Genomic DNA, 26,364 nt, shown 5'->3' on the forward strand with positions numbered 1-26,364 from the left:
CGTGGATAAATGCAGCTAAAGCAATAGTTGGTCATCTGGAGAAACTGCGGAGAAGGATTGAGCCTGGAGAAGAGAAGCTGGAGAACTGGGGGATGCGGGGTAGTGTGTGTGGTAGTGGCAGCTGGAGCGGGCTCCACGAACTGTTTCGGGCTTGCGCCCCGGACCCGGCTGCTAGGGGAGGTTCAGGGGTCGTTAGGAAGCCCCCGGTTCCAACTCGCTGGCGAAAGATGCGCACCCATCACGTCCCCGGACGCCTACAAGGGTAATTGTACATTAGCGAATTGGGTTCGCTGAACTCAACTTTGCAGTAATCGATCCACGTATCATGCGCACACTTTTTTTCTCCCATCTGTTCGAGTACGCACCCACTACGCGAGTGAGTTACTTACGGTCCCGGGCACACCCTTGCGCAATCTCACCCTGAACCCGCCTTTTTTTTTTGTTCCTTTCCCCAAGATCCTTACAGCCTACAGCTTACCTAGCTAGAAACATGGGGTAATATCGAATGAACGAGACCAAGACGAGACAAACATGATGGGGGGCTGGAAGACGCGGGCCGGGTACGGCAGAAAGTCAAGACTATATAAGCACCAACTTGGCGCCTTGTCTAACGCCCTCTTGGCCTCTTGTCTCTCTTGGCCTGTCCACCGTTCCCGACCTCCACACCTTGTATTTTCTCACACATAGGTTGTCCGGTATATCTCCCAAGCCGTTGACAATAGCGCTGTTGGCAGAAGAGCAGAGCCACTGCTTTGGCGAACGCGAAGATGTCGTCAGACGACAATGCTGCCCATATGAAGGAGACCAAGGAGGGTCTGCACAGCGATCACCATGTCGACATCCTTCACGCCGAGGTCCTGGCCAGCTCGGATCTCATGAACGATGCCTTCGACGGCGAGAACCACGAGCACTCGCAGGGCCTGTGGCAGTCCGTCAAGAGCCACCCGTGGGCTTGTCTCTGGGCTTTCATCATGTGCTTCACAATTGTCAGTTTCCCCTCAAGTTCTCTCACCCACGCAATCTCTGCCTCTCTACCTTTGCTCTCTCCCTGCATGCGGATTTCGTATCCGCGATTCTGGGAGGGGGCGGGAGGATCGGGTGGTGGCCGCGGGCTAGTCCTGGCTTACATGCTTGCAACCTGCATTGCATGCATACAAGCCACCTACCAAAACCCGTATAGCCCCAAAACAAGAAAGAAAGTCATGAGCTAATCAAATGCCCTTCTCTACTGCGCAGGTCATGGAATCCTTCGACATGTTCCTGAACGGCAACTTTGTCGCCCTCCCCGCGTTCCAGCGACGATACGGCGTCGAAACAGCGGACGGAAAATGGGAAATCGAGACCAAGTGGCAGAGCTCCCTCTTCCAGGCGGGCCAATGCGGCGCCTTCGTTGGCGTCTTCCTGGCCGGCCCCGTCACCAACCGCCTCGGGTACCGTTGGACTACCATCTTAGCCCTGGTCATGATGAATGCCACCATCTTCATTAGTTTCTTCGTAAGCGGCACATCCTCTCTTAGCCTATGTCTGGCCTTTTTGTGATGCAGTCTTAAGTCAAGCATACAAGAGGTAACATGTTACTAAACTCTAATTTCTGCAGGCCAACTCGCTCACGCTCCTGGTCATCGGCCAAGCGTTCGAAGGTGTCCCTTGGGGTTTCTTCATCGCCAATGCTCCCGCTTATGCCAGTGAGATCGTGCCCCTCGCCCTCCGTGGTGCCTGCACGGCGACGCTGCAGATGAGTTGGTCCATCGGTTCCATCATCGTCGCGGCTGCCACCTATGGCTACAACAAGCGGGACGACGAGTGGTCATGGAGAGTCCCTCTGGCTCTGCAGTGGATCTTCCCCGTAAGTACACAGCGACCCGCATGACAATAATCTTGCCATGGCTAATCATGACCCCATCTATAGACACCTCTCATGATCCTCATCTTCATCGCGCCCGAGTCACCCTGGTGGCTCCTCCGCCGCGGCAAGAAGGCCCAGGCCCTCCGGTCCATCGAGCGCCTCGGAAGCAACAGCAACGCCGAGGGCACCCAGCAGACACTCGCCATGATGGAGCGAACCGTCGAGATCGAGAAGAAGCTGGGCGGCGAACCCTCTCTCTTGGACCTGTTCAAGGGCGTCGACCGGAGACGTACCATCATCACCTGCTTGATGTACGCATCGCAGAACTTTGCCGGCAACTTGATTGCCAACCAGGCCACCTACTTCTTCGAACGTGAGTACCATTTCTACCTAACCTGCCTTCACATATCGCAATGGATCATGCATGGCTGACCATCTCCTACGTGAGAACAGAGGCCGGCATGACATCCGAGTTCGCATTCCAGCTCAACCTGATCAACTCCTGCCTCCAATTCGTCGCCAACGCCCTCTCCTGGCCCCTGACCGCCTGGTTCGGCCGCCGCACCATCTACCTGTGGGGCACGGCGACCAACATCACCCTGCTGATGATCCTGGGCATCTGCGCCTCGATCCCGCAGACCAACTCGACCAACTACGCGCAGGCGTGCCTGGGCGTCATCATCTCCTTCGTCTTCGCGGGCACGCTCGGTCCCATCTCCTACACCATCATCGCCGAGACCTCGTCGGTGCGGCTGCGCGCCCTCAGCACCGGCGTGGGCCGCGCGGCGTACTACGTCGCCGAGATCCCGATGATCTACCTCGCGTCCTGGATGCTGAACCCGACGGGCGGCAACATCGCGGGCAAGTGCGGCTACGTCTGGGGCGGCACCGCGGTCGTCTGCTTCGTGTCGGCATACTTCTTCCTGCCGGAGCTGAAGCACCGGTCGTACCGCGAGGCGGATATCCTGTTCAACCGCAAGGTGCCGGCGCGCAAGTTCAAGTCGACCGTCATCGACGTTCGCGAGAACGAGTAGGGAGACCAATGGGGAGTCGTGTTGTTACTACCGTTGGTGCTTTCGTCGACTGCCTTAAAAGTAGTCTTCACCTGTGTCGCAGCTGCTTTTAATGTTGGAGTCTGCGACCTGGGAGGAGTCATCTTTATATAGATATATATGTAATATATATATATATTAATACATTTATACGTCTAATGCGATACTCGCCCTGTGACCTTATCGATATTTAATGGCCTTGTACTTCCTTGTCCCTGATGGCGCTTCATATAGCAGCCCACCCAGTCAAGGATCTCATATCGTACAAGTAACCACAGCCCGTCACTATCTCGTTTGAACTTCCGTCATGAACTACGTAAGGGTGAATGTGTTTGTGCTTATACGAAACCAGACCTTACTACCTCTATCTCTTAGTACGCCTCCGATTAGGCTTTCAGGGTTTTCATGCTCCTTCAGGGGATGGAGATGAGAACGACTACGTAGTAGACTCTGGAACGGACCGAGCCTGATCCTTTGCATGGTTCGATCTAATGTACTGCTTGTGTCAATCGAAGGTCTAGGCTGTTCTATCGGATGGAGGGTAGTCGATACGCTTCAATTCCCACCTGCATATCAAGGACCCTGAAGGTTTCCAGACCGCAATACCAGGCCCAGCTGCACTAATACGTGGGTAAACTTTCCTGTCAGTGAATATGTGTCCCTCCAGAGGCGGTGAGGACAGAGCGTACTATAAAGCATGTAACCAGCAAGTTGGCGCGCGCAGTATGCCATCAAAAGCTTATTGACCATGTTGGGTGATCTCGCCCAGCGCATTCGTATTCCCGTTTCTGTGGGTTTGTATATAGTCTTCTGGATACAGTAGATAGGTTCAATGAAAAGGGTTGGCATCAGATTTGCTGTTCACAGACCCGCTATCATGTGAACTTTTGACAACGGAGTTCAGTTTATAGTCGCCGCAGCGAGACACAAATCTGTACAACCTATTTCACAGGCGTAGCTGGCCGTCTATGAAGGATCTACACGAGAACATTTATTTGTAGATTTAACGCGACGGCCTAAGTCGAAGGACGTTACCAACAGCAACGTGTTTGGCATACCCGTTACCAAGCTCAAGGTATTCACCTGTTGACCGGGCTGGAATCGATGCCATCCACGTAGGGGTAAACAAATCCAAGCCGAACCCTCTCCCGATGCAGTATGAACAGCCTGATGGGATTAGGAAAACTCACCTGCTTAATCTAGTAGCATGCTGTAAACTGCAACTTGATGGAATGCCAGTAATAGGGGTAAAGAAGGACATGTTGGTAGTCGCACATTCGTAATCACCATGGTGTGGGGCTGCATTGCTCTGCAGCTCTTTCATGGGATTCCACATGCAGAAATGAAATGCCATTATGGGAATTGTGTACACAATGTATGCTGAGACCCGTAAATGCTGTGCGTGGTAAGGACTGCGATAAAATCAGCAAACAGAGAAGGGCCTGTAACAGCATTATGGTCTGTTTGACATGTTTTGAGGACAGACGTCAATGACGCTGCCTCTGCCGGCCTAAGGAAGTAGGTACATGTACTACTGCCAAGCGATGGGGCCAACCTGAGATGGGAAAGATCCCAGCTGTCCAATCTGCAGTTGCCCGCAATTTCATCAATGGTATCGGAGCTGCGATGCAGCAACCCGCAAAAGTATGGATATAGAAGTTAGAAGTAACATACTCAGGTTTAGACGAAAGGCATGGAACGAAAAGTGCGATGTCCTCTTCATAGAAACAACGGTGCAGGTTGCATCCTGACAAGGGCCAGTCACAAAGTCGCCGTAATTGACGTATTATGTATGGATGAGGTCAGGTCAGTCCATCTCCACCCCTCTCTCCCCCACCAGAACAAAGCTCCCGGTGCTCGCAATTGGGGCGATGGAGCTTGCCAACATCCCACCAAGACCTAAGGTTAGGTTAGCCTATTCCGAGCAAGGAAGCAAATCATTAATCACCAAAGATGACAGCAGTCTTCTTGTAGATCCGAACCACCACAATCAACACCTACATTGAGCCTCTCTGCTGTATCTTGTTGGTAAACCCCAACAGCCAGATACCTACGCAGGTACGCCCCAACCCCCATCATGGCGTCACCACCGGACCTCGCAGAAATCCTCAGCGAGCTCCGCCTCAGCACCGAATCCGACGGCGTCGGCACCATCGACGACCTCCTCTACCAGCGCCGCCCCCGCAAGCGCGTGAAGCCCGACCCGGACGCGGTCAAGGCCCAGCTCGAGCGCGACTTCCTGGCGCCCTCGCGCACCTTCAACACCGACTGGCTCAACCGCCTGCAGCAGCGCTGGGACGCCCCCGCCGACCTGACCGAGCTCTTCCGCCTCGCCCCGACCCAGACCCGCACCGTCACCCGCTTCAAGCGCCAGGGGCTCGAGGGCCGCGTCGTCGGCTACGAAAATGTCACCGTCCCCGCCAACAGCGCCACGGCCAAGAACTCGACCAGCATGGCTCGGAAGCCCGCCAGCCGCGCCGACTTCGTGAGGGGTGCGGCGGGGTTCGTGCCCTTCGCGCCCGGTGGCCTCGAGGGCGTGGACGCCATCGCGGCTTCGGAGGACCAGTTGCACCGCCCTACGCCCGGCGCAGCGAACGCATCGGGTAGCAAGCTGGAACGTGTCATCAAGCTGGGTGCCGAGGGCGGCCTATTGGAGATCGCCCCCGGCCTCGACCGCGGTATCGACTTCACCAAGAAGAAGAAGAACAAGGCGAGCGAGTCTGACGCCAAAGCCGTCGAACAAGAGCTGGACCAAGAGCCCGAGAACGCCCCCGAGAGGTCGGAGGATGTTGACGGAACCAAGACGAATGGCGCTACAGGCGAAGATGCCGAAGCCGAGGGCGACGAGGAAGACGGCGAAGACATCGATGCGCTCTTGCCTGTTGAGTTCCCTGCACTCAATCCCCACGGGAACCTTGCGTTGTCCAGCGCTAGAAAGGCTGGACGCGAGTGGGCGCACATGGTGGACATCAAGCGCGACATTCCCAATTTCCGAGAACTGGTTCCCGACATGGCCAGGGAATGGCCTTTCGAGCTCGACAATTTCCAGAAGGAGGCGGTTTACCACTTGGAGAACGGCGACTCGGTCTTTGTCGCTGCACATACTTCGGCCGGAAAGACGGTCGTGGCCGAATACGCCATTGCCCTGGCGGCGCGGCACATGACCAAGGCGATCTACACCTCGCCCATCAAGGCGCTCAGTAACCAGAAGTTCCGTGATTTCAGACAGACTTTCGATGAAGTGGGTATTTTGACCGGTGATGTCCAGATCAACCCCGAGGCCAGCTGTTTGATCATGACGACTGAGATCTTGAGGAGTATGCTTTACCGGGGAGCAGATCTCATCCGAGATGTCGAGTTCGTCATCTTCGACGAGGTGCACTACGTGAACGACATTGAGCGTGGTGTGGTTTGGGAAGAAGTCATCATCATGTTGCCCGAGCATGTATCTCTCATTCTTCTCTCAGCCACGGTGCCCAACACGTACGAATTCGCATCTTGGGTTGGCCGCACGAAACAGAAGGATATCTACGTCATCTCTACACCGAAGAGACCTGTGCCTCTCGAGCACTACTTGTGGGCGAACAAGGACATCCACAAGATCGTGAGCGCCGACAAGAAATTCAGTGAGGCGGGATGGAAGGCAGCCGACCAAGCACTGCGCGGCAAGGACAAGATGCTACCGCCGGCTGCTGCACAAGGCAGAGGCGGCGGTGGAAACCAGCGCGGAAACCAACGCGGCGGAAACCAGAGGGGTGGACAGCAAGGCCGTGGCGGGCCCAGGGGGTGGGGGGCCAGCAGCGAGGTCGCGGAGGATCCCCGAGAGCTAGTCACAACCCTGGCCACATGGGCAGAGCTGGCCGACCTGGCGGCTTCACTTCGATGGCGCAAGATAAGAACCTTTGGGTGCATATGGTGCAGTTCTTGAAGAAGTCCAACTTGCTCCCTGCTTGCATTTTCGTCTTTTCCAAGAAGCGTTGCGAGGAGAACGCGGATGCTCTGAGTAACCAAGACTTCTCTACTGCGCAAGAGAAAAGTCACATTCACATGATCATTGAGAAGTCGGTGGCGCGACTGCGACCAGATGATCGCAACTTGCCTCAAATCATTCGGATGAGAGAGCTACTTGCCAGGGGTATTGCCGTGCATCACGGCGGTCTCTTGCCCATTGTCAAGGAAGTTGTGGAGATCCTATTTGCCCAAACCCTGGTCAAGGTGCTCTTCGCGACCGAGACTTTTGCTATGGGTCTCAACCTGCCCACACGTACAGTCGTCTTCTCGGGTTACCGCAAGCACGACGGCCATTCGTTCCGAAACCTCCTGCCTGGCGAGTACACCCAGATGGCCGGCCGTGCTGGTCGCCGAGGTCTGGACACTGTTGGTTCCGTCATCATTGTGCCTCCTGGAGGTGGAGACGAGGCGCCTCCTGCTCTTGATCTACAGAAGATGATCCTGGGAGAGCCGAGTAAGCTCCGGTCCCAGTTCAGACTCACCTATAATATGATCTTGAACTTGCTGCGTGTCGAAGCACTGAAGATCGAGGAAATGATTAAGCGTAGTTTCTCCGAACACGCGACACAGCAGCTGCTGCCGGAGCACGAGAAGGCCGTCAAGGTGTCCGAGGCCGATCTGGCCAAGATCAAGCGGGATTCCTGCGACATCTGCGATCCTGTCATGGATCAGTGTCATCAAGCCGCCATGAACTTCCGCCAGATGACGCAGGAACTATACCAAGGCTTGCTCACCATTCCTGTCGGGCGGAAGATGTTCTCGCAGTCGCGGCTTATCGTTTTCCAAAAGGACGGCGTGCGGACTCCTGGCATTCTTCTGTCTGACGGAATCAGCGTGAAGACGCTAGGCGGCCAGCCCACCGTCCACGTGTTCGAGATCCGGGCCATGCGAGAAACCCGCGACTCTACCGACTTGCTGCCCTTCACCTCGTCGTTCTTCCACGCCTTCACCCCGCTGCCCCAGAAGAAGAAGGACATCCATTTCCGGTGTGTGCACGTGCCGCTTAGTGACGTCGAGTGCCTCACCAAGAAACTGACCAAGGGCATCGTGCCTGAGGTCTTCCAGGGCGGCGAGGCGTACGTCAAGGCCAAGGACAAGATGTTCGCCATCTGCAAGAGCTGGGACTCGGACATGTGGGAGGAGATGGACCTGGGCAAGATCAAGAGCCTGCCGCTGCAGGAGCTAATGGGCAAGCGCAAGAAGGAGGAGGTCGAAGCTTCCGATAAGGCGCCGCTCTGGTGCAAGCACTTCTTGAAGCACTTCGCCATGTGCCACGACCAGTGGCTCATCAAGGAGACGATCGCGTCGCTGCGGCAGTCGCTCTCGAACCAGAACCTGCAGCTGCTGCCCGACTACGAGCAGCGGATCCAGGTGCTCAAGGATTTGTCCTTTATCGACGACGAGTCCCGCATCCAGCTCAAGGGCAAGGTCGCGTGCGAGATCCACAGCGCCGACGAGCTTGTTCTTACCGAGCTCATTCTCGACAATGTCCTGGCCGAGTACGAGCCCGCCGAGATCGCGGCGCTGCTGTCGGCCTTTGTGTTCCAGGAGAAGACGGACACGGTGCCGAACCTGCCGGGCAACCTGGAGCGGGGCATCAAGACGGTGGTGGAGATCTCGGAGAAGGTGAACGCGGTGCAGACGCTGCACCAGGTGATCCAGTCGGCCGAGGACAGCAACGACTTCGTGTCGCGGCCCCGGTTCGGGTTGGTGGAGGTCGTCTACGAGTGGGCGCGCGGCATGAGCTTCCGCAAGATCACGGAGCTGACGGACGTGCTCGAGGGCACCATCGTGCGCACCATCACGCGGCTCGACGAGACGTGCCGCGAGGTCAAGAATGCGGCGCGGATCATCGGGGACCCGGAGCTGTACCAGAAGATGCAGGAGGCGCAGGAGATGATTAAGCGGGATATCACGGCGGTGGCCAGTCTGTACATGTAGAGTAAAGGTGACGTGACGTCTGGAGTACATGATGAGGCGGCTTGGGCCATGACGAGAAAATGAATGATAAGACAAAACAAGACAAGACGGACAACAGAAGACTACGGCGTTTTCGGTTAATGTTGGCGGTAGAGTTCTCCTGGAAAATGTCTACGGATAGGGGGTTGTCTAGAAACGAATTCAACGGAAGCATTGCCTTGGAAGTCCAATATACGATTGATTGGCAGATTCAGGTCTAGTGAAGAACGATGGGAGAATATGTGTGACCATAATGACTACGCAAAACCCAGGAGACTCCCAAATACCCGACCCAGTTGCAAAAAGCAAAGAAAAATGAAATAACAAACCAAGCCTACTCCCGTTGATGCCTTCTTTCCTCTGTCCTTCTTGCCACCTGGTTCTGCGTTATTTCCAGACTATCGACTGTGATTGCCACGCTTAGTCCAATGCTGGACCCCTCGATGTTAGGAAGTGGGAGTCTGCTACGAGCTTTGCCGCCGACCCCAAGAGGCGATCCTCATTTAGCATATATTGTCAAAGTTCGTATGTTGCGTCGGGGGTTCAGCATCTCGATACGTGGGGTGTGAGAGCGCATGGATGCTCCTCTCCGGCTTTCCCACCCGCACGTTTCCGTTCTCTTTATCCAGTGATGTTTCTTCTATGCGTCTTTCCGTTCTGCTTATTCCTCGCCCTTATGCGCGCAGAGCCCGCAGTCGCTGCTGCAGCGCATCCTCCTCCTCGGCCGTCGGCTCATTGCTCGCCTGAGGCTTGACCGGCTCCGCCGTGGAGGCCTGCGCCGAGTTGAACTCGGCGCTCAGCTGGACGCCGGCGTCGTCGGCGAGCTGGCCCAGCAGCTCGTGCACGGCGTCCTCGCTGACCTGGGTGCTGGTGGTGTCGGCGACGGCCTGGTCGTGCATGGCGGACTTGATGGCGAGCTCGTCGTTCTGCTGCTTGTTCTGCTCGAGCACGGACAGGGTGCGCTCCGAGTTCATGGAGCGCGACGCGGCGCCCATGACCTTGGTCGACTGGGCCACCATGGCCGTCATGCGGTTCATGGCGTTGTTGGCCTTCATCTGCGAGGCCTGCAGCTCGGCCTGGTCGGCTTGGTTGTCGAGCTTGTCGGCGAGGGACTGCTGGGCCAGCAGGAGCTTGGCCTTTTGGTAGGCTTGCTGCTTCTTGCCCTTCTTGAGGAGGTCTTGGATCTGCTTGCGCAGGGTGCCGTCCTGGCGCCGGGCCTTTTTGGCATCGTTGCGGAGTTGGCGCGCGATGAACTGTGTGGGCGGTTTGGTCAGCGGGATTCCTTCCTGATTTCCATCATCTGTTGCGCTCTTGTGGTCTTTCCAAAGGCGACGTGGCGAAGGGCGTGGGGATTTCGCCGTCGGGCGGTTGGGCGCTGGGCGCTGGGCGCTGGAGGCAGACGTACCGAGGCCTGGAACTCGAGCTCGATTGCTCTGTTATTCATCTTGACTGTATGGTCGGGAAAATCGGGGTTTTGAGTGGGATGGTTCTTTTAGGTGCCGAACGATGCTCAGGGCGCCGATGAGAGACGTATCAATCTAGGGGTATCGTGGTGGTTGCGGAAGTTGGGTGTTTCAAGGAGAGGAAGATGGATGATTGTCGCTGGCGGCGATAGTGGCGGACTGGCTGACTGGGGGTGGTGGAGTGACAGACTGACAGTGCTTCTCCTACTAAAGTGAACCACCCCCAATCGACAACTAAAAGGTGTGGGGATTTGGGCAGTTCCAGGCGTGTCAGGCTTGCGCGCCGGTTTTATCAGATGTCGGAAAGGGTTTTGGCGGGGTTGACTCGCAACTGGCCGCTGGAGGCAGGTCGAGCCAGGCGCTATGACGCAGCCCTGCAATTAGGCCGGGGTCTTGGGTTGGTTGCTTTGAGCCACATTCTTTGGCCACACCGGCGAGCCACACAGCTTGGCTATCAGTGCCGTCTTATGTAGAAACGTTCAAAAGTCGATGACGCCGGCGACTGGTCTGAGAATAAGTAGAGAGGTTCTGTACTTTACATACACGCAAATATCTGATTTAACCTGTTCTGTTTCATTTATGAAATCCACAATCACCAGATATCTTTGCCACCATGTCCGCGAAACCCAAGTTGAATGTCCAGTTGTTCCCAAGGCCGCCGCTGCTGGAGCGCACTCCCAGGCACTTACAAGTCAAGTGGAACGGCCAACTGATTGCCGACACCGAAGAGGCATACTGGGTGCTGGAAACCCACCATCCACCAAGTATATAACTGCTCTTCCTCAATGTTCGGTGACGCAAAATGATAGTGCATACTGACCTGGGGTTTGAAGCATACTATCTCCCGCCCTCCTCCATGCTGGTCCCGCTCACCCAAACCTCGCGCTCCTCGTTCTGCGAGTGGAAGGGCCGGGCCACCTACTACTCCATCTCCGCCTCGTCCCAGGACGGCAACAACGGCAACGGCGGCACCACCGTCTCCAATCGCATCTGGTCGTACAACAGCCCGACCGAGCCCTTCGAGGCCATCAAGGGCTACCTGTCGCTCTATGCGGGGCCGTGGGATTGCTACGTCGATGGGGAACGGGTCGAGCCGCAGCCCGGCGACTTTTACGGCGGCTGGGTGACGAGCGACATTGACGGGATCGTCAAGGGCAGGCATGGAAATTTCGATCCTGTTGTCTGACCTGGTCGATCGACATACTCCGAGAAACTATCTGATCCAGTTAATACGAAGAAACTATAGGCATGAGATATCACGGATACTTGGGATCTTCTATCATTCATTCTGCAGCGAGTGAGCGTGTTTATTAGTGAATAATAACTTGTATTGGTGCCTCCCCCGCACTCGGGGAATCGGGGAGGGTTTTAGGGGCATCAGCAAACGAGTGGGGGGTATTTGCGGACTGACTAACACCTACTCTAACACATCGAACCACATCTTCGGCAGAAGTAATTGCCTGTATCAATATTTCCACCAATCCCGCCATTAGACATGCATATATACACACAGTTCTCTCGAGGGCTGACCATGGCGGCACTATTGTACCTGCATCTTCTGCGTCCTTGGCCTTTTCTCAGTCTCTTAGAGTCTTGGTAGCTGCACCTTCTATATAGCTCTGTTGTGTGCTTGGGCATCCTCCACGGTCAAGATGAAGGCGACATTATGGGGAACATGCCTCACTATAGCTACCGGCTTGGTCGCCGCGGCAGATGAAATCTCACCCCGCCCGTGCCTGGCCTTTTCCCCTAAGGCGCCCTACCGTACCGTCGTTCAGCCCAAGGAGCGAACCAAAACATGCTTCATTGATAGCCACGGCGATGGCGTGAGCGATGACTCGTCAAGCATCCTGGACGCTTTCAACAGCTGCAACGACGGAGGTCGGGCCGTTTTCAGACAGAACGAAACCTATGTCATTGGTACCGCTATGGATTGGACCTTTTTGAACCATATCGACATCGGTTAGCTGACCCCTAACCTCCATTGAATTGGCCTAAAGAACACTGAACCCCTGCTGACTATCATCAGACATCCGGGGCAAGATCCTGTTCACCAACGACACCACATACTGGCAAGCCAACTCATTCAAGTTCGGTTTTCAGAACGTCACCTCCTTCTTCAAGTTGGGGGAAACGACGTCTGGATCTACGGTGGTAAGTGAACTTCGACAGTTCGCTGTCTTACAACCGCGCAACTCTGTTAACACCCAATAACAGGTGGTACGGTAGACGGCAATGGCCAGATCTGGTACGACACGCATGCCAAGGACATCTACACGCTGCGGCCTGTGCTGTTTGGCATCGACGGCCTGCACGATAGCGTCATATCCGACCTCGTATTGCGATACAGCCCGCAGTACTACCACTTCGTGGCCAACTCGACGAACGCGGTGTTCAACAACATTGACATTGCCGGTCGAAGCACCAGTAAGCATGCGGCGAAGAACACGTAAGGTACCCCTGCCATAGCGGCTGGTCAACTGAGTGTTGTAGAGGACCAAGCTGACTAGCGACAGGGACGGATGGGACACCTACCGCAGTGATGGAGTGACGATCCAGAACTCAGTCATCAACAACGGCGACGGTAAGAAGCATGGTCTTTCAATCAGTGGTATTACCGAAAGGCTAACTCCCACCGCCCCAGACTGCGTCGCCTTCAAGCCCAACTCGACCAACATCCTAGTCCAGAACCTCTTCTGCAACGGCTCGCACGGCATCAGCGTCGGCTCGCTGGGCCAGTACGCCGGCACCTTCGACATCGTCGAGGACGTCTGGGTGGGCAATATCTCCATGCACAACGCGTCCGACGGCGCGCGCATCAAGGTCTGGCCCAACACGCCCTCGGCGCTCTCGGGCGACCTGCAGGGCGGGGGCGGCGACGGGCGCGTCCGCAACATTACGTATTCGGATATGACGATTGATAATATTGATTACGCGATTGAGATCGACCAGTGCTATGGGCAGAAGAACTTGACGCTCTGCCTGCAGTACCCGAGCCCCTTGACTATTTCGGATATCGTGTTTGAGGGGTTTCGGGGGCGCACGAGTAAGAAGTATCAGCCACTGGTCGGTGCGCTGGCGTGCAGCTCTGATAAGGCGTGCGCCAATATCCGGGCTGAGGGCATCAATGTCATGAGTCCCAACGGCACGCGGGACGCTTACTGTCTGAACATGGGCGGGATGTCCTTGGACTTGACCTGTACAGATAACTACAAGGGATTCAACTGATGAATCTCCAAGGCCGCAGACGCCGTCGACTGCACTCAGTCAGTTTAGCGAGCCAATAGGAGACGGAGAGTGACAAGTTAGCGATATCTCAGGGGTCCCGTCCCACATTGGTCTCCGTCCAACCAGCACGCCCAATCACCAGCGTTAACATGCCGAGGAATGTCGCCCATCTACGGCATCTCTTCCCAATATATAATCGTAAAGATTGGCCAATCACGACGCTGTTAGTTGATGAATGCGACGTCGGCACTTCCTCCACGCTATCCATTGGCCGAAAGCTTGCCGTGAGCCGTTGATCATCCAGGTACATATAGCCTGAAAGAGGCCGCGCTGGATGGGCACAGCATACCTTGGACGTCGTCTTGTGCTGTTATGAGATCGTAGGTTTCTACCAGTCTACCTATCTTGTCCTTCTCGAATATTCTTGACCAAAAGACATACATCGTGATGCACTGGTTTCCTCTCATAGTCCAGGCCGGGCTCTCCCGCGCCGCCCTCCGCTTCGGCTGCGCCACCGTCTCCTCCCAGCGCCTCGACCCCCTCGTCGAGCCGGGCAAGATCCCCTCGGCCCACGTGCACCAGATCGTCGGCGGCAACGCCTTCAACGCGACCATGACGGGCGACATTGGCGAGCAGGGCACCTGCACGACCTGCGCCTACACCGAGGACTTCTCCAACTACTGGACCGCGGTCCTCTACTTCCGGCACCCGACCAACGGGTCCTACAAGCGCGTGCCGCAGTACCCCAACGCGCAGCTCGGGTACGAGGGCCGGGACGCGCCCGACATCAAGGGCGGCATGACGATTTACTACACCGAGAGCGATTTCGAGACGGATGGGGATCAGTATATCAGCGCGTTCAAGCCGGTAAGTGATATGCATGCAATGCTCTTTAACCAAACACTAACCCGCTCCAGGGTTTCCGCATGACAGTCGGCAGCCCCACCATCACCAACCTCAGCGACGCTCAGCGTCTGCCAGGCCTGCGCTACACCTGCCTCGAGACCATCCTGACCCGCAGCCACGAGACGTACGAGCTCCCCTCGCGCCCCTGCCCCGCGGGCATCATGGCGATCCACCACTTCCCGACCTGCTGGGACGGCGTCAACCTCGACAGCCCCGACCACCAGTCGCACATGCTGAACATCAAGCCGCCGGGCGACGGCGGGTTCCTCAACCGGGCAAAGTGTCCGGAGTCGCATCCGGTCAGTAACTTTCGGGGGTTTACATCTGCTTTGTTACTGAAACGGCCATACTAACACCGAGACTCGGCAGGTCAAAATGCCCCAGCTCGCGTACGAGACCATGTGGAACACGACCGCCTTCGTCGACCTGTGGCCGCGCGACGCCAACGGCACGCTGCTGCCCGAACAGCCGTTCGTCTGGTCCTTCATGGACGGCAAGGGCTACGGCACCCATGCCGACTACGTCTTCGGCTGGAAGGGCGACTCGCTGCAGCGCGCCCTCAACAGCTCCTGCATGTTCCACGGCTGCGGCAGCCCCGGGATGCCGGGCGTGCTGCAGACGCAGCCGGTCACGGACATGAACCGGTGCGCCGTCGAGAACACGGTTACGGAGGATACCGAGGGGTGGTTGACGGAGCTTCCGGGGCAGAAGATGGTGGGGTATTGATCTCCGCGGTGGTGTGACGATTCTACTGTAGTTGCGCAAGATGACAGGGGGCGGGTTCATTCAGAGGAGTCTCCTGGTGGCATAACATAGAACGGCGAGAAATTGGTCGGCATCCTCCCCTTCATGACGACAACGCTGGCCTCACTATGCCATGCCGTCCTGGTGACATTAGGGAATAAAGATTAAATGTCGTGGTATAAATTTTATCCCACTGGGAATTATGCATATATATCCTACTGGATATCAAGGGGATACGATAACCGCAATTAAGCATCATTATTGCTGTGTCTACCAATCAATTGTGTATATGCCAGTCATAACCTAGCGAAGCTACTTGAGTAATCTTCTGCCTTTTGCTAGCATTGAGCGGCTAGGCATCAGATTAGAAATGACTGAATAATCTTGTTGGTACTCAGGAATTTTCTACTGAAGACCGTGAATCAGGGCAATTCCAACAGACGCCCCTCTTGACACATCTCGACTTCACCATCGGGCCCAACCCAATCAGCGCAGATCGCATTGAACTCCTCCGGCATCTTCCAGTTCGTGTTCGTATTGGCGACCCTCCACAGACGCACCGGCATATATTCGTTGTTGGCATTAGTTTCCAATTTTTCGCCTGCCTCGACGCATTGTAGGTCGATGTTGTGCTGATGGCCAGAATCGGCCTCCAAGACTATTGTGAAGCCACAGGACCTTAGCCGCGGCATCCGCCTTACCGCCGCGGCCAGATCGATGGCTAGAGGGTCAAACTCTTCGGGACTCGGGCTTGTGCGCCACTCATGTAACGGGTTGTGGACGTTCCATCCATCGTAATCGTAAAAATCGGGCTCGACGTCGTCTTTGTTGCCTGTATAGTACCACATGCCGCTTGGTGCGACCATGGAAGCCAATATATCCAAGCGCTGGAGCGAGGGCCACTCTTCCTGCCTTTCTCGGGTGACGTCATGATTCATAGCTGACTGTTGACGACGGTCTCGAAAGAGGTCCGACGAAATAAGTTCATCAACCAAATCCAACTCTACAAGACGACCTTTCTGGGCCAGCTTCCGGATAGCCTCACATTAAAGGTCTACCGTGACGCCATTTCGGTCTTCAACCTCCAAACATAGGTTTTTATAACTGTGATTTGATGGCGTTTCGCCGCCGCCACGCAGAATGGTCAGCTTTGTTAGATGAGGTAGCTGGCCGAGGCTGTTGATGCCATCAGCCAGGGAAGAGCGAGTAGTCCTTCGCAGCGTTGATTGCTTTGATTCCATGTCCTTACATACCAGATATAAACTCTCTAAGGCAGAGAAACGGGTGGCGAGTTGGCATGAAGTGAAGGGATGAAGGTACTGGTTCCCGTCTCTCGAAACTTTGAGGCGTGAGACACAATGTAGCTTGGCCAGCGCTTCCAAATCATTCTGCTGGAATTCGATTTGACGTTCCACTGCATTTGTCACACTTCTGGAAATCCTATCTGGGCTTGCTCTGGGTTGAGTTGAAGCCGGAGACTGATAGGCCCAAAGCTGTCATCAGTGAAGCGGGTCTTATCCTGTGTTTTCTTCTCCCAGGTGCTGAGATGGTTCAGGAGTGATGTTGTCGTGGAAAGGACGGCCGACTGTATTCGGTGGTAGCTCGCGCGCGATTCGCTGTCGGTGGGCAGGTCCACATTGAAACGGAGGTCACGCAACGCCGGGAGGCGAAATGGGGATGAAGAGATGACAGCTTGAAACTGGCCCAGGTCCTCCACGGTGAGACTTGCAAAGGTCCGCCTCTCAACGGCTGCTTGCCATTGGCGTGAGATGGTTGAATAAGGCGCAAGCGTCGATTTGCCATGAGGCCCTTGCAGCTCGTCCAGAATGAGAGAGACAACCTCAAAGCTGAGTCTATCCATCGTTCGTTTCCGGGAACCGCAGGATGTGATGTAGGGTTTCTGTGAAGAGAAAAATTGCTGTCAATAATTGGGAGGTGTTGACTTGTCTGCTGAATGGGCTTGGGAAGGAAATGAGGGAAAAAAGGAAGAGATAACGAACCTGTGTGCAAGTCTACGGCGACTTGACAAATGGATTGGCCAAATGGAAACAGCGCCCAAGTTCTGCTGTCAATGGCAAGCGCAATGAAAAATGGTACCTGGGAAGGAACCACGGGCAGAGGATTTACAGGTGAGCTGTATCAAATGGTGTTGGCCTAGCATTGAATGTTGACAGTCCATGGGTTCAGCTGTGCTGTGAATTTATGCTGCTGTTGCAAATGTCCACAGGAATCAATGAGCTTCTGATAGCTGTAATCAGGTAACCCGCGTGCCACACGTCGATCACCTGCGTATCACCGGGTTAGGTGGCCTTCAAGAAACAATCGTGATGACTTTAGGGCCGAGTGTTGCCGTACGGATCTTTCGTTCAAATAAGAACCAGGGTTTATTTGTTTATGAATAAGAGCAGAAAAGGTTCTTGGGCAAGTTCTCCACAGTTTCTCCAGCCCGTGTTTTTGTGAACGGCGTGGTGTCGGGTCTCCAGTTGACCACGAGCGTGTCTTCGGGCATATTCAAGAACTCCTTCAGCCGCGCTACCATATTTCACGTATCCGCTGCGTACAGCGTGCCCAAGCACTCGTCCACCGTTTTGTAGACTCTCAGAAATGTGACAGGAGCCCTGAGGTGTTCTTCACCAGGCTTCTGTTAGCCCACCTTGTTCTCCTAGTCAATGTAAACAATGTCCAATAATCAAATGAATTGGTTACATCTTTAGCTGGTACTTTATTTTAGCTTTCGTTTCACGTCCCTCGAGGGAAAAGAGATCTGCGTACATATCAAGTTGGGTTATGAGACGTAGCGCAATTGTCAGTCGTCAAATCAGAGCCTCGTCCCATCACGTATGGCCGCCACATGATCTGTGACAAGGCAGGTCCACTCCTCAGTGTCGTGGTACAGGGTGAACGTGTCGTCGTGAGTCTTGCCCGTGCTAAGCACCGTGCCCGCCTGCCAGAACGCGTCACCCGCGATCCCCTCGGTCTGGACGGCCAGCTCCTGCCACGGCCGCTCGATGGCACAGTGACCCTGCGACGAAGGAATGCCGTCTGTACAGAACGAGTCAGCCCAGCATCAAGGGAGTGATAAAACACCGTTTGTATATGAAGACCTTTACTTACATTCCTCGAAGAAGCAGGGCTTACCCGCTGCCACGCATTTCGACGCATGCGAAGTGATCCACGAACTGGCGAAGCTAAGCGGAACGCCCCCTGAAGCCGATAGTCAGTCGTTATGCCACTGCAAGATGGTGTGGTTGCACACGATGCCCGTGCCAACTTACAATTCGTCGGGTACATGTGAAATGTCCCGAAATCAATCGTCTCAATCTGCAGGTTCCGCCAGTAGTCCAGCCCGTATGTGAGCCAGTACGGCAACCACGCGCCCCCGTCAGCCCCATGCCTTCGTCGCCGAGCGTCACCATGTGGTCTGGGTCCAGGGACTTGATGAAGGCCGACGTCGCCGTGGCCCAGTCAAAGATGTCGTCGGTGCTGCAGAGCATGCACCGCGGCTCGTTGCCGAGCTCCCAAGCGAAAATGGCTGGCGACGTAGCGTACCGCGACACCACGGCGCGAATGTAGTTCCTGTACTGCGCCTGCGCGGGCGCGTGCTTGTACCAGGTGGAGCCGCCGGACCCGAACGCGGCGGTGTAGGCCGGGATGCCGCCGTAGTCCTTCCAGTTGTTGACGAAGGGGACGATGAGCTTCAGACCGCGCTTCTCGGCGCCCGCGACGACGTAGTCGAGCCGCTGCAGGCCGTTGGGGCCCGTGTTGATGACGGAGCCCGCGGACGACAGGTGCTGGAACCAGACGGTGGCCGGGTCCGCGGGGATCGTCGTCACGTCGTTGAAGCCCCAGATGCGCACCACCTTGATGCCCGAGGCGGCGAGCTGGTCTAGGACCAGGTCGACGTCGGCGTCGTTCATCTGGAAGGCGAGCCAGTAGACGTTGGTGCCCACGAGATACTGCGTCTTGCCGTCGATGGTGAATTGGGTGCCGTTGGTGCTGGCGAAACCGGCAGGGACTTCGCGTCGCCGAACCGCGGGCGTCACATGTTGTGTTGCAGGCTTTGGCCAAAGCGGACTGGCTGCAGCAATAGCCAGAAGCGAGGTGAAGATGGCCCAAGATGCCCTCATTGTGTTTGCTGGTCGGAGAGTCTTCCAGGCAACGGGCGGCTAAGTTGATCGGGTGCGTCCGAGGAGTTGAGGTGAAGGGAGCTGAGAAGTGTCATTTCTCGACGACCTTGAAAAGAGGATATGTTAGTCGACGAAATCTCTACACTCCTTCCTTTTTAGTCAACGGCAGTGCCCGATTCGTAACGTGGACGATTATGGGCGCACGATGCTACAATAAACCAGGGGTGAGCCTCCATATAGTGGGATTGAGTGGCACTCATTTCCGGGGCGGCATGTGATTCCAGCTCCACTTCTGTGGAGTGGGTTGCATCCATCTCTCTGGACCAATGTCCTTTATTCATGCATGTTGACCCCGGCTCTTGGCCAAGATCTTGGAGATTCACCACCCCTGGCATCAGTCGGAGTGGCCTTTGATATTTAGGTCCCAAACGAGAATAGAGATAGTAATGAGGCAGCGAGATCTATGAAGTTAAGTTGCTCTGATCCCTGAACCCGTAGCCTCCTCGAACACGGTAGCAGGTAACGGAGTCTCTTCTACTAAATGACCTTAATATATACTGCTTAAAATACTCTAGTTAAGACTTATAAAGTTAAAGAAGTATATATACATTAAAAACTATATAAACCATCTATATAATAAGGATATATTCTTAGCCGTATAATATTCGACGAATTCTTAAACTCTTTTACATTTAAAGTATAGTTCGATTATAAGTATTTACGTTATTTTTTTAACTATTTATTTAACTTATAAGTAAAAATAAGTATAATACTTACTTTTAAAATTATATAAGATTTAAGCTCGATTTTTATATATATTATTTTTAATATATATATTTAATAATTTATACGTAGTTATATATAAAATTATTAAAATATTTAAAATTATAGCCGATTTAATTAATCCGGCTCCACTTTCTATTATTTAAGTTAAACTAAGTAAATTAAACTTTTTAACGATAAATTTAATAAGGAAATACGTGTTAAATTATTAAAATATAAGCTTTACACTTTAATTAAAACTTTTATTAACGGTATTTAAACCCTTTATTAAAAAATCTTATACCCGTATATTTTTAAAAGGCGTATACACTTTATATATTATATAATTTACCATTGAAAAATCTCGAGCTCGAAAAACTTATACATTATTTATTATATATATACTTTCCCTCGTATATAATTTTAAAGGTAAATATTATAATTAATAATAATTATAAGTAGCTTATAAGTATTATATTTTAAATTAAGTAACTTATAAATTACCTAAGAATTTCTTTTTTTTTACTTACGAATTACCCACGCTTTGTTTAAAAAAAAGAAAATTTAAAAATAAATAAATAATTATAATAGGAGTAAAAGAAACGAGGTGCTTACGCACCGGTTTCGGCTCTACTTAGTCGTCGTATATATATAAAAACCTAGGGCCCCTTAAAAATATTATAAGATAAGCGTTAACTTTATTTTTTACTACCTTTTATTTACTATTATTATTTAAACTCGTATACCTTTTATAATTTTAACGTTTTTATAATAATTTACTTAATAACGATATTAACCTTTAAAAAAAACTAAAACTCCTATAAAGCGTATCTATTCCGACTTAAACCCGAATAATAAAAGCGTTAAAAACGCTCCGAATTTATTATAAAGAAAAAATCCTCTTAAGCTTATAAACGACGCCGTAGTTAAACCCTCGAGTATTACGAGAATAGAAAAGCTTCTCTTTAAATCTTTTCGAATACGCTTACGAAAAGAAATAAAGTAGTTTAAAACGAATCGCGCTTCGCTTAAATAACGTTTTAAAAAGTTTAATAATTAACGATTATATTTTAATTATTTAAAAAATAATTATTACGACTTAACCTACTCATGCGGCTAAAAATGAACTATAGGCAGCCATAGAAGTGCGATACCCCGCTAAGAGGATTAAAAACTTTAAATAAAAACTGCTGCTACGGCGCACCTTGAAATAGGCCTTTAGTAGCCTTACTAACCAGAGTGGGGCAAGGGCGTGCGAGAGATAGCCCGAGTGTTACTTAACTTTTCCCCATTTATTTAAATAAGGAAATCGTTTCGGTAAGGCTAGACCTTTTCTTTCTTTCCTTATCTTTTTCGGTTTTTTATAATAAAATAATAATTTATAACCTTACCTTTTAAATTATTATAATTATAATATTATCGAAAAAAATTTAATTTATTAAGCCTAAGAAAGCTTTATAAATATCCTACCCTTTTAAAAATTAAAACTTAAATTAATCTCGATTAAATAAAGTAATTAATTAAAATAGCCGCCGGTTTAAAAAACGCGATATACGTATAGAATAGGCCCGTAAATCGGTACGTTTTAATATCGACGATATTAACCGCTCCCTCGTAAACTTAAAAAAACGTACCGCGCGAAATTCTTTATTAACTAAACGCGTATCCTTTACTTACCTTAACGTAAACCCGATAAACGTAAGTAATTAAAACGCTACTGCCGAGCGTAAAGGTAAGGATTTACTATTTAATATTAAAGGCGATTTAAAATAAGAAATCACCGCCCTTAAATTATTTTATTAACTATACTAAGTCGAGGTTAAACTTAAACTATAAGCGCTCTTTTTTTTAATAACTTTTTTAACGTTATAAACAAAAATATCGAGAAAAAAATTAAACGATTAACTATTATATATAATCTTTACTATAATACTCCCGCGATATTTTTCGTAACTTTTATTAAAATCGCGAAAACCTAATAACTTAAACGCGAAGGCTTAATTATCGAAGAATATTTCAATAAAATATATAAGGAAAACCCGACCGCTATTTAAAAAGAGTTTAAACTATAAACCTTTTTTATAATAAGCTTTAAAAATTAAGCCTTTAATTTAATAAAGATCTCTAAAAACCTTAATATTAATTTAAAAGAGAATTATATATAAATTACCGTCCTTAGCGAAAAAGACTTAAATAACGATACTAATTAAAAGAATAGTTAAAATAAAGGACTAAATAAGGACGGTAAACTTACTAAAAAAAAGAAAGACCTTATACTAATCGTCGTAAAGAGAAACGAAGAAATTTAATAATTAAATTAATATATTATTAATCTCTTAATCCGAAACTAAGGAGTCTCGGTTTAAATAAAAAAGACGACCCGCACCGGCATTACGTCGTTTAATAGCTTTAAGCGAAGTATTAAAATATCCGACCCCCCTTTATTTATTAATAAAAAGGACTTTAAAATTAAGTTCGACTATTAATTTATAACTTTAAAAAGTAAGTTAAAAACGAATATTAATTATTACCTTATCGATAAAAATAAATATATTTATATTATTAACCGGGTTAACGGTAAAACCGTTAAAAATTTATACCCTTTTATTATTAACGAATAGGACGACTTTTTAATTAAGATTTCTAAAAACCTCTTAAATTATTTATATAAATAATACTATAACCCTAACGCTTATAAAAAAGCCCGTAAGGCTTTTTAAAATTTAACTATAAAACCTAATAATAACTTTTAAACTTTCCGACTCGAGTTTATTAAGCTAACCGGATACGCCCGCGTTAAAAAAGACGATTATAAACAAGAGCTTAATAATAAATTACCAGTTTAATTAAATAAAAGAATAGTTATCGATTATTATAATAACGGTATTTTATTCGATAAATTCTATTCTATTATCTTTTAATATAATTATTAATAAAATTATAACTACGTTTAATATAACGGCATAAAAAAAAGATAACATTAAAACTACCGGAAAAAGTATTAAATAGAGTACTACCCTTAAAACTAATTCCGCCGATAATTCCGTTACTAGATCGTTTAAATAAACCGATATCTCTCATCGTATCCTTACTATTAAAATAAAAGAACTTTTAATTAAAAAATATACTTTAATTATAAAAAAACCGGATATCTCTCCCGGAATTATCCTAATAAAAAAACCCTCGACTAATAGCGTATTAAATAAATTAATAGATTAATAACTTTAATAAGATATAATTTTATTAATCTTAAATCGATCGTTCCGTTTAACTTTACCCGTTTAAAAGAGGACTCCGATAATTCGAAAAATTAAATACTTTAAGGAATTTTAACTCCCTCTTAAAGATATCCGAGTTAAATATATAAAATATACCTTTTAATTTCTTATAGACCTACTTTAAAAGAGACCCTCTTACCCTTACCTATACTATAATAAATAATAGATTATTTATTATTATTATTAATATATTCGCGGATACGGGAGCTAATAAAAAGTTATTTATAAGCGTAAAATTAACCTATAAAATAATAAAATAATTAAACCCTCGATAATTAATTAAGTTTCAATTTAAAATGATTAAAAGATATAATAATAAATCCTTTTAATTAATTAATATCGCCCTCCTTTTAAACTTTAAAATATAAAAATATAAAATACCTTTTATACTCTTTTTTATAATCGATATAAAGCACGATTTTATTATTAAACGAAAATAATTTAAGGAATATAATATTACGGTAAATTATTAAAAGAAGCGGCTAGTCTTTTTAAAAAATTAGTAAAAAGCCTAAACTTAAAACATCGATATCACGGAGGTAAGATAGTTTTTAAAGAAACCTAAATATAATTAAGACGTTACTTAGAAATAAAGAAAAATACTTATCGAAAATAAACGAAGGTGGAATAGAGCTTTTTCTTTGAAACCTTAACTTAACTACCGATAACTTATTATAATAAATAAACCGGAAGCCTCGAGCGATAGCCCGTTTTTAGGTTAGCCTAAGGAATCGGAGATAGTTCTTTAAGCTATTATAGAAATAATTTAATAGCGTATTAAACAGCTTATTAAGGAATAAAAAATAAATAGCTAAAGTTAAATAATAAAAGGACCGATACCACCCCGTTACGTTATACTGAAACAGCTTTTAAAGGACCGGTTTAAAAATTACGAGATCTTTAAAATAAACCGCTAACTTAATAAATTACTACCCCCACGCTTAATTAAAGGACTTTTACTTAGAAAGGGTCGTCCCCTAAAAGACCCCCCTTACGGGTTAAAACGAGACGGCGTAGGATAATATAAATTAAAGCCCGTCGAAATATAAACTTTAAACGTAAACGGATTCGTTAATAACATTAATTTCGACGTTATAGAAATTATATACTTAAATAATATTAACTAAATTATTAACTTTAAAAGCGAATTTCTATTAAACAACGAGGAAACCTTAAAATAAAAAATTAAAAAAGCTATACCCTTTAATTACTATAAGTATTACGATATCTTTAATAAAACCTAATTTAACGTTATCGCGCTATACCGAGGAAGCGTAAACGATTATTAAATAAACCTAAAAAAAGGAAAAAGCCTTAAAAACTTAAAGTTTAGCCCACTCTATAAAATATCCCTCGAAAAACTTAAAGCTTATAAAAATATATTACCGCCGCTTTAAAAAAGGTTTTATCATTAATAGTATTACTTTATAAGTAACGCCTATTTTATTTATACGAAAAGCTAATAAAAGACTCCGTTTTTACGTTAATTATCGTAAATTAAATATATTTACTAAAAAAGACCGGTATCCGCTACCGTTAATTAACGAAACTTTTAATTATAATAACTAAAGCTAAAATATACACTAAGATCGATATTTACCAAATATTTTATAATATTTATATAAAACTCTAACATTAAAATTTAACGATATTTCGGATTAAGTATAAATCCTTTAAATATTAAATTCTCCCCTTTAAACTTACTAATAGCCCCATAACGTTTTAATAGTTTATTAACGAAATCCTAATAAAGTATTTAGATTTATTCTATAGCGCTTACCTTAACGATATCTTAATTTACTTAGAAAACGAAAAAGAGTACGTAGAATATATTAAAAAAGTATTATAAAAACTAAAGGAAATAAGCCTTTAAACTAATATAAAAAAATACGAATTTTATATGATTAAGATTAAATACCTTAACTTTATAATAAGTATAAACGACGTAGAAGTCGACCCTAAAAGAATTAAAGCCGTTAAGGATTAAGACGCCTTTATTAATATTAAAACCGTCTAATCCTTCCTTAAATTCTATAATTACTATTAACGCTTCGTATACAAATATAGCCGTATCGCTAAACCCTTAACGAACTTAACTAAGAAAGGTTTTACCTTTATATAAACCGATAAATATTAAAAGGTATTTAAGAGGTTAAAAAAGTTACTGTTAAAAGTACTCGTATTAGCACAGTTTTCTTATAATAAAAGAAACCCGAGTTAAAACTAATATATCGAATAATATCTTAATTAGTATTTTACTTTAAAAGGAAGGATTTAACGATAAATAATATCCCGTATATTTTTACTCTAAAATAATATAAAGAGCCGAGCATAATTACCTTATTTAAAATAAAGAAATATTAATAATAATAAAAGCGTTTAAATATTAAAGAGCGGAATTAATAAGATTACAACGATTTTAATTATTTCTCGTAATTATTAATTACGAAATATTTTAATATTTCGGCATTAAACGACTACTTAACGTGAAATAAACGGTTTAAACCGACACGTTATTATAATATAATTTTATAATCACTTATAGGCTGGGGGAGAGAACGTTCTCATTAACGCACTTTTAAAAAAACGGGTAATTTTAAAACTTAAAAGGATAAGAAAGACGCCTAACGAATTATAGCCCTATTTAAACTAACCTCTTTAAACGTTATTTAAACCTTAAAAAAAGCGCGTTACCCGATAAAAAAAAAGCGAGCTCTTAATTATAATTAATTAAAAAGCCACTTAAACGCTTTAAATATAAACTTACCGATACCCTCTTATATAAAAATACCACATATCCAAGGTTAAAGATATATAAACAAAGAGTCCGAGAAAATAAAATATAAAAATAAACTATTAACGAATAATTTATTCTATTTTAAAGCCGCTTTATTATACTCGACGAAGGTAACTTTCGAACCCGTATAATTAATAAAGTTTACTCTTAAACCCTTATAATACACTTAAAAAGGAATAAAACTAAACGGC

The 26,364-nt window shown here is 48.1% G+C and overlaps 9 protein-coding genes across 9 annotated transcripts; 5 read left to right on the forward strand and 4 right to left on the reverse strand.

Moving 5' to 3' along the window:
• Positions 1 to 767: 767 nt before the first annotated feature.
• On the forward strand, positions 768 to 2,880 carry PG986_010615 (uncharacterized protein; the record flags this gene model as incomplete). The annotated part of the gene is made up of 5 exons (XM_066846837.1): positions 768 to 986; positions 1,237 to 1,494; positions 1,598 to 1,846; positions 1,910 to 2,219; positions 2,300 to 2,880. 5 exons carry the CDS (start codon positions 768 to 770, stop codon positions 2,878 to 2,880), a joined length of 1,617 nt encoding a protein of 538 aa, XP_066696328.1.
• A 2,095-nt stretch (positions 2,881 to 4,975) lies between these two features.
• Positions 4,976 to 8,850, forward strand: PG986_010616 (ATP-dependent RNA helicase DHX35; the record flags this gene model as incomplete). Its single annotated transcript, XM_066846838.1, has 2 exons — positions 4,976 to 6,684; positions 6,753 to 8,850. The coding sequence occupies 2 exons, from the start codon at positions 4,976 to 4,978 to the stop codon at positions 8,848 to 8,850; spliced, it is 3,807 nt and encodes a 1,268-aa protein (XP_066696329.1).
• Positions 8,851 to 9,542: 692 nt separating this feature from the next.
• On the reverse strand, positions 9,543 to 10,312 carry PG986_010617 (uncharacterized protein; the record flags this gene model as incomplete). Its single annotated transcript, XM_066846839.1, has 2 exons — positions 9,543 to 10,121; positions 10,274 to 10,312. 2 exons carry the CDS (start codon positions 10,310 to 10,312, stop codon positions 9,543 to 9,545), a joined length of 618 nt encoding a protein of 205 aa, XP_066696330.1.
• A 632-nt stretch (positions 10,313 to 10,944) lies between these two features.
• On the forward strand, positions 10,945 to 11,517 carry PG986_010618 (uncharacterized protein; the record flags this gene model as incomplete). Its single annotated transcript, XM_066846840.1, has 2 exons — positions 10,945 to 11,095; positions 11,141 to 11,517. The coding sequence occupies 2 exons, from the start codon at positions 10,945 to 10,947 to the stop codon at positions 11,515 to 11,517; spliced, it is 528 nt and encodes a 175-aa protein (XP_066696331.1).
• A 466-nt stretch (positions 11,518 to 11,983) lies between these two features.
• On the forward strand, positions 11,984 to 13,559 carry PG986_010619 (exopolygalacturonase; the record flags this gene model as incomplete). The annotated part of the gene is made up of 4 exons (XM_066846841.1): positions 11,984 to 12,293; positions 12,361 to 12,489; positions 12,549 to 12,780; positions 12,848 to 13,559. The coding sequence occupies 4 exons, from the start codon at positions 11,984 to 11,986 to the stop codon at positions 13,557 to 13,559; spliced, it is 1,383 nt and encodes a 460-aa protein (XP_066696332.1).
• Positions 13,560 to 14,006: 447 nt separating this feature from the next.
• PG986_010620 (uncharacterized protein) lies at positions 14,007 to 15,191 on the forward strand (the record flags this gene model as incomplete). The annotated part of the gene is made up of 3 exons (XM_066846842.1): positions 14,007 to 14,426; positions 14,477 to 14,764; positions 14,835 to 15,191. 3 exons carry the CDS (start codon positions 14,007 to 14,009, stop codon positions 15,189 to 15,191), a joined length of 1,065 nt encoding a protein of 354 aa, XP_066696333.1.
• Positions 15,192 to 15,631: 440 nt separating this feature from the next.
• On the reverse strand, positions 15,632 to 16,147 carry PG986_010621 (uncharacterized protein; the record flags this gene model as incomplete). Its single annotated transcript, XM_066846843.1, has 1 exon — positions 15,632 to 16,147. The coding sequence occupies one exon, from the start codon at positions 16,145 to 16,147 to the stop codon at positions 15,632 to 15,634; it is 516 nt and encodes a 171-aa protein (XP_066696334.1).
• A 485-nt stretch (positions 16,148 to 16,632) lies between these two features.
• On the reverse strand, positions 16,633 to 17,070 carry PG986_010622 (uncharacterized protein; the record flags this gene model as incomplete). Its single annotated transcript, XM_066846844.1, has 1 exon — positions 16,633 to 17,070. One exon carries the CDS (start codon positions 17,068 to 17,070, stop codon positions 16,633 to 16,635), a length of 438 nt encoding a protein of 145 aa, XP_066696335.1.
• A 957-nt stretch (positions 17,071 to 18,027) lies between these two features.
• Positions 18,028 to 19,336, reverse strand: PG986_010623 (mannanase; the record flags this gene model as incomplete). Its single annotated transcript, XM_066846845.1, has 3 exons — positions 18,028 to 18,251; positions 18,324 to 18,413; positions 18,580 to 19,336. 3 exons carry the CDS (start codon positions 19,334 to 19,336, stop codon positions 18,028 to 18,030), a joined length of 1,071 nt encoding a protein of 356 aa, XP_066696336.1.
• Positions 19,337 to 26,364: the final 7,028 nt, after the last annotated feature.

This window comes from Apiospora aurea (genome assembly GCF_038362705.1).
Source record: "Apiospora aurea strain CBS 24483 chromosome Unknown utg000007l_segment0_segment0, whole genome shotgun sequence".
Classification (NCBI taxonomy): domain Eukaryota; kingdom Fungi; phylum Ascomycota; class Sordariomycetes; order Amphisphaeriales; family Apiosporaceae; genus Apiospora; species Apiospora aurea.